General features: G+C 33.5%; 1 protein-coding gene across 2 annotated transcripts in view; it reads right to left on the bottom strand.

Annotated features, from left to right (window-relative positions):
- Positions 1–2,283: 2,283 nt before the first annotated feature.
- Positions 2,284–7,344, bottom strand: part of LOC145664609 (allatostatin-A receptor-like) — a 190,847-nt gene continuing 185,786 nt past the window's right edge. For both annotated transcript variants that reach the window (XM_081731422.1, XM_081731421.1), the window contains one exon: positions 2,284–5,031. In XM_081731422.1, coding sequence (XP_081587548.1) covers positions 2,844–4,028 — 1,185 coding nt within the window. In that variant the 5' untranslated portion in view covers positions 4,029–5,031 and the 3' untranslated portion in view covers positions 2,284–2,843. The remainder of the gene's footprint in view (positions 5,032–7,344) is intronic.

The following is a 7,344-nucleotide window of genomic DNA, read 5'->3' as shown; positions in this document are numbered from 1 at the left end:
TTTTTTAGGTTAACCACAAGTCCAATTTTCCCATAACCCCTTTCCTTTACCTTCTATTATACTTTCATGATATGATCCAGAAAAAAGAGTTGTCGTGAAAAAGAGATGCAAAAAAGAGTTGTCGTGAATAAATGTTTTTTTCCTATAAAGAGATGGCTTTTCTAAAAATAAAGAGAAAGAAAATGGAATTTGTCTATTATTTTTTGCTTTTCATAATTTTCTTATTCAAGCATCACCTTTCTTTCTGTAGTGGATTCCACAATTAGCAAAAATGCCTTTCCAGCATTCAATACTTATAAATTCTATGTCCTTTACTGGGTCGGCTGTATATCTTGATTGATTTAGAAGTTCATATTGCATTGATTACCAGAAAGTGTAATTTGTGTAATCTAACTTACCACTGGTTTCGTTTTGGTTGACGGAGTATATATATACTCCGTATTCTCTTAGACTAAATAGTTGCCTAAAAGCAAACTACCAAGCAGGAGAAAAACTATATGCCAAGAAAACACAAACAGAAGTTTTCTTTTATATAAAGTTTTGCTTGCTTCTCGTACTTCGTTCGGGAAAACCTTTATATTGATCTTACAACCTAAGAGTTCAGCTTAAAATTAAATTTGTAAACTGTCATTTTGAATGTGACATTAACTTAACATGGTAATAAAAGTTCATTATTTATAGGATTCCTTCCTTTACTGTCATATTGTGTTAATATGTTTCAAATAGGAAACTTCTGGGTAGTGTTTTAAGTCTCTTCCCCTCAAAGTTTGATAGCCTCAATCAATGATGTTCCTTCTATTTGTCTATCTGTCTGTCTGTCTCTTTTTATCTCTCGCATCTTGATTCTTTCTTACCTCCTGCATTCTTATTCACTATACAATCATTCTCAAACCTTAACCAGATTTGTTTTCATCTTTTTATGACTATCTCTAGTACTATTGTTTTCTCCCAACTTTAACACATACTAATATAATTAATTTATAAGACAATGCATTTAATCTTAGAAAATTATTAGATACGTTCGTTAATTAATATCATTTTATGTTATTTTATGTTGATATATATATATTGAAGAATATATTTTGTTTAAAGAATAGATATTAAAATACCTATGATGATGATGTTTATATAATTACAACAATATGAAGGAATATACTTCTCCACACAATAGAGCAATATAAAAGTTATTTCAGTTGGACAATCAACAACATGCTCATATTTAATATATTAAAGAAACTTGTTTGTTATGTATATTACTTTAAGAAGAAATAATATGTGCAATGTTGTATTAAGGCTATGTGGAAACGAATGTTTAGTTTTAAAATATTTCTCATTTAATAACATTATTTTTAAGCTAAAATATAAAATATATTATACCAATATTCAAATTAAAAGTTACATTTTAACCACATCCGATTGTGAAATAATTCTGAAATTTCTTCTTTCGTACATCAAGCAATGTTAGGGTTCAACATGATTTTATCAGACGGTATTGGTCTCTTTTTAACATATTAAAGTTTCACAAATTTAACTGTCTAAATCAAAATACTGTACACTTTTAATGACAGTGTTATGAATCCAAAGGAGTAACTTAGTTTGATTGAGACAGACTTTGCTTGGAACGAAAATAGAGGAATCGGTTGAAAAATACCTCATGGAACTTCTAGTAGAAAATGTGATCATGTTATCCATAAGATAGAAAAGTAATTGTAGATGATTTATCACTGCATTTTTGAAATTTGGATTAATTCGAGAGTATTTGTACATACAGGATGGTATGATATGTTACGGCTCATCTCAACAACTGCAAAGTGGGATATGTGGTACCGATATTTACGTACATTTTTTAAATAAAATTTTAACAATTTAGAATAAATACAAAAGTTCTAACTATAAGCCATCTTATGCTTTTTGGATACTAATACTCAAATGAACATTTTGAAAAAAAAAAGTAAATTACTTCGCCTTTTTTCTGTATTAAAAACTGTCCTCAAATGTTTAATTAAAGTAATATTCAAATATAATTGAAATTAAAAATCAAAGGTTGAAATTTAGGGCCAACAATCCTATTTAGGAAATGTCTAAATCAAAAGTTGAGTTCTTAAATACATAAACTCATATTTCAATACTGAATTCGGTCTTCCTTAGTAGATGTAAATTGTAAGCAAAAAAGATATATATTTGCACTTTATAAAGTGAAACCAATGTTTCAAACTTTCACATTTTTTTAACTTCATGTTTTGCGCTTAGGTTTAAAAGAGTATATAAGTAAATAAAAAATACTTAGCATAAAATTAGAATTGTGAAAACGATTTATTTTCTCTTAAATATACATTTTGATATCAGAAGAGAGAAATATCAGATTTCATAATCTAATTGAAAGACAGCCAAATTTCCATACACATTTAGAATAATAGGAACATTTTCACCTACCTGTAATTCCAGTTCGTTGTGGCAGATATACCGTAATTGTGAGAAAGTTCAGAAAAAAGTGACCGTTGATTTTGAAACCTTTAATCATTAGGAGTTAAAGAAAATGACTATCACAGTCTTCAGGGTGTGCTGTTTTCCATATTATGAGCACAATTATTTGGTACTGTCTGTATGTTCTTTTTGATATTCAACAAATGAGATTTTTGTGCATATTTAATTATGAATGTTTAAAATATATTAAACGAAATGTACAATCGCGAAATGAACAAGCACTAAATTCACACAGTTCTAGAAGAAGTAAAATGTTGAACAAAAATTGCACAGCAATAAATTGTTATATTACTAATAGTAGAAGAAGCACATACTATATGTAAGCAACAATTAATAAATTCTTGTTACACTTGGGATGTTCACAAAATGTCTGTTCCATTTGTTTTTGTAGTTTTCGTGGTCAAAGCTCTTGTTTCGGATTTTTCGTTCTCAAGTCTGCCATTTTGAACACTGCGTCCTGCTTGAGGAACACAGTATATGACCTTTCTAAAGGCCTTTCTGAAATTATCGGAGAGGAATGCATACAAAATTGGATTCACACACGAGTTCATATAAGCTAACACTTGGCTTACAATCTGCACCATCACAGTTGCATTCGTAATTTCCCACTTTTTCAGGCTTTTAAGAACAAGTACAATTTGTATAGGGAACCAGCAGACTGCAAAAATTACTACTACTACAACCACCATTCTCGTCACACGCTTTTTGCCTCTTCTGCTTTCTGCAGACACATGTCCACCTGGAGCAACGCCTCTCCACAAGCGCATCAACATGCAAAGGTAAAGCCCACAGATTAAAGCCAATGGTATAACATATGACGTCGCGAAAAAGGTTACTTGGAATGCAGGTTTGTTGAAGCCATCTGGTCTGAGCATAGTTTCGTATTCAAGAAAGACACAGGCCGTTTGCATCTGGTTATCAAATTCGTAACGTACTTCTCCATGAGATATGTACACTGGTACCGAGGTTACTAATATGACAACCCATGTTAAAGCAATTGCTACAAGTGCATTCTGTTCCGTTCTGATTGACATTGACTGTATCGGGTGAACCACAGCAAGGAATCTGTCCAATGACATCAACACTAAAGTGTAAACGCTGGCATAAGCAGTAACAACGATAAGATACTGGACAATTTTACACCAGATATCACCAAATGGCCAAGAGGTTAGAACATAATCAGTAGCCGTGAAAGGCACACAAAATATAATAAACAGTAAGTCTGCAATGGCCAAATTGATGATCAACAGATTGGTTGTACTTCTTAAATGTTTGTTACCGGCCACAACAGTAACAACTAAAGCATTTCCGAACAATCCAATGATAACAATAAGACCAAATAAAATTGGAACAATGATGGACACCAAACGTTGTAAGATTCTGGCTTCATCATTATTGACCAACGCAATGCTTTCGTTACACAATGGCAACGCACTAAAATTTGATTCATTACAATATATAAATTTCAGTGTTTCTTTCAACCCAGGCAAATGAATGGTTTCTCCGTTGATGTTGTTTTCATATTCCACGGTCGTGTAATCCATCACAAATGGTAATTTGTTTCCAGAGCAATTTACAGAATATCTCTCTTAATAGGCCGAGTAGATTTGTAAATTATTAGATATTTTTTATATACATCAACATGAACCAATTGTTTCATCTAACAACTCTTTTACAGATCATATGTGCAATGAATATTAAACTCATACTGAATGAATATCAGCGTGTGGCATTTCACGTAAAATGTATTTGTCTGAAACAATAAAACTGAGAAATTCACTGTACCACATACAGTTTTGAATATACGTTATTTAATTTGTCTTTGCGTACTGTTTTGATAAAACCCCAAGAAACACTTCAAAAATACGAAGAAATCACTTGTTTGTTTCTGTTATTACACTAATGTGTATTTATTTATTCTTCTAATTAAAAATATAAGAAGTTTATATAGTGTTTAGTGTTTAGAGAAACGAGTCTATTATCAGCAAACATAGATTCACAGAATAGCACTTACATTAAAATTCTTGTTAACCACAGCAGCACAATAATGTTGATCATCACATATTTTAAAGTAATAATTGATTATAAAATAGTACACAAATATGTATGCAATATTTATGTATCACATTCAACACCGATAGATTAAAATTGCATTGCCGTTGGAGATATGTTGGTAAGAGAAAAAAAATCACTACTTTTTTTTCAGTAATTATTCTTCGAGGTTAATTTTAAGTTCGTTAATTTATTTTGAGCGGTACATACGTATATAAATATATCAAAGCACTCTCAAATAATCAGTCATTTGATATGAAAATCAGTCATCATTAAAATGTACGAAGTAACACTGTCAGATTGTTAGTTTTCGGAACACAACTATATCACGTTCGTAAATAAAACCACGAAGAAATCGTCAACTTCCTCAATTGTTCGATGTCACACTTTTCATATCCAATGACAAATTGATGGTGATGCAATTTTCGGGATTAGGGATGGTGAACAGTAGAATGGTGGTCTTGAACTCTGTAGTCAATGTATGTTGGTCAGAACCTGCAAAATAAATAAAATAAAAAAAATGTCAGTCTTTGTATTAAGATGTTACATAAAAACAAGCATCTATGATTAGAATATTTTCATACAAGTATTAATGAAATTACCTTTCCTGTAATGTGGCATAGAAACAATAATAAGAAAACATATGGTATGTTCAGTGCACAAGGATATCATATCCATTTTTTTGTAATTTTAGACGTATTTTATCTTTAAGTTTTCTATCTGAAGCTCCTTTTAGAGTTAATACTTACGTCCAGAGATTGTAAATAACTCTTTTAATATAAAAAACAGTAGCAACTTTTTTATGTACTTAACAGTACCAAACAATTTTTATGTCTTTTTATCTCACAACTTTGGTAATTGAATTTGATTCCTTTGTGCACTGAACGCCCCATAATGGCACATTGATATACGCTTGCACATTTACGTATTATCAATGAAATTAAACTGTAACATGTTGTATTTTACAACGTGAAAATACAATCGGTTTTCAAACTAGAGTTAATCAATGTTCAAACAGAAAATTGTTAAATCAACCATTTGTAGTTTTAGTAGATATATAGCGATGGAGATCGAGTGTATTATTGGAACACTGAGTCCATTTGAAAACATTTCTCGTTATTCACGATTCACTATTCAATTCGGAAGCTCCAGTGCAACCACATCCGGTTTCAGTAGATGAACAAAGATGGTATATAAGTATACATTATCGCTTCCGGTTTCAATATTGATCTTCATAGAGCGACAACGTTAAAAGGTAAAGAGAAATGATCTTCCCATATGGACTCAGGGTGTCAAGAGCAAGTTAAAGTCTCATCGTTCTGCCTCTGTACGGAGTGGTGGACGAGTAATAATGGAAATCGTAGATTTTTGGTTCCAACACTTATTACAGAAAGAAAACTATTTCAATGGATGGACAAAGACACCAATTTCAATAGCTGGACAGAGCCTGAGACGAAACCTATTATTGAAACACTGAATCCATATCAAAATAAACATTTTGGTCACAGAGTGAGATAGATCCTATTGTCAAGAAGCTAATCCATTTAAATAAGAAATATTATGGTCATAGACTAAGATGAAACCTAGGTATTGTCAACACGCTGAATCTGTATAGAAAGATACATTTCTCTCTATCTCTTAAAGTTTTCGTCACTGATAACGTCAACAAGCAGAAAAACAGACAGACGCATGTGTACAGACAAAGTCATTCTATCATAGTTTGGAAGTTCTTGTTATAGTATTTCATAATTTGGAAATTCCTAATTTCAAACGAGCGAAATTAATTTCTTTACGTATAGTATCCTAGTATATACACGATGTGATCAAAAGTATTCGGACACCCCCAAAAACATACGTTTTTCATATTAGGTGCATTGTACTGCCACCTACTGCCAGGTACTCATTATCAGCGACCTCAGTAGTCATTAGACATCGTGAGAAAGCAGAATAGGGCGCTCCGCGGAACTCACGGACTTCGAACGTGGTCAGGTGATTGGGTGTCACTTGTGTCAGAAGTCTGTACGCCAGATTTCCACACTCCTAAACATCCCTAGATCCACTGTGTCTGATATGATAGTGAAGTGGAAACGTGAAGGGACACGTACAGCACAAAAGCGTACAGGCCGATCTCGTCTGTTGACTGACAGAGACCCCCCAACAGTTGAAGAGGGTCGTAAAGTGTAATAGGCAAACATCTATCTAGACCATCACACAGGAATTCCAAACTGCATCAGGATCCACTCCATGTACTATCACAGTTAGGCGTGAGGTGAGAAAACTTGGAATTCATGGTCGAGCGGCTGCTCATAAGCCACATAATACGCAGGTAAATGCCAAACGATGCCTCGCTTGGTGTAAGGAGCGTAAACATTGGCCGATTGAACAGTGGAAAATCGTTGTGTGGAGTGACTAATCACGGTATACAATGTGACGATCCGATCGCAGGGTGTGAGTATGGCGAATGTCCAGTGAACGTCATCTGTCAGCGTGTGTAGTGCCAACAGTAAAATTCGGAGGTGGTGGTGTTATGGTGTGGTCGTGTTTTTCTTGGAGGGGGCTTGCACCCCTTGTTGTTTTGCGTGGCACTCTCACAAAGCAGGCCTACATTGATGTTTTAAGCACCTTCTTGCTTCCCACTGTTGAAGAGTAATTCGGGGATGGCGATTGCATCTTTCAACACGATCGAGCACCTGTTCATACTGCACGGCCTGTGACGGAGCGGTTATAAGACCATAACATCGCTGTAATGGGCTGGCCAGCACAGAGTCCTGACTTGAATCCTATAGAACACCTTTGGGATGTTTTGGA

The sequence above is a fragment of the Thermobia domestica genome, chromosome 11, assembly GCF_964235325.1.
Source record: "Thermobia domestica chromosome 11, izTheDome1.hap1.1, whole genome shotgun sequence".
Classification (NCBI taxonomy): Eukaryota; Metazoa; Arthropoda; class Insecta; order Zygentoma; family Lepismatidae; genus Thermobia; species Thermobia domestica.
This window is presented reverse-complemented; position numbering and strand designations above follow the sequence as displayed.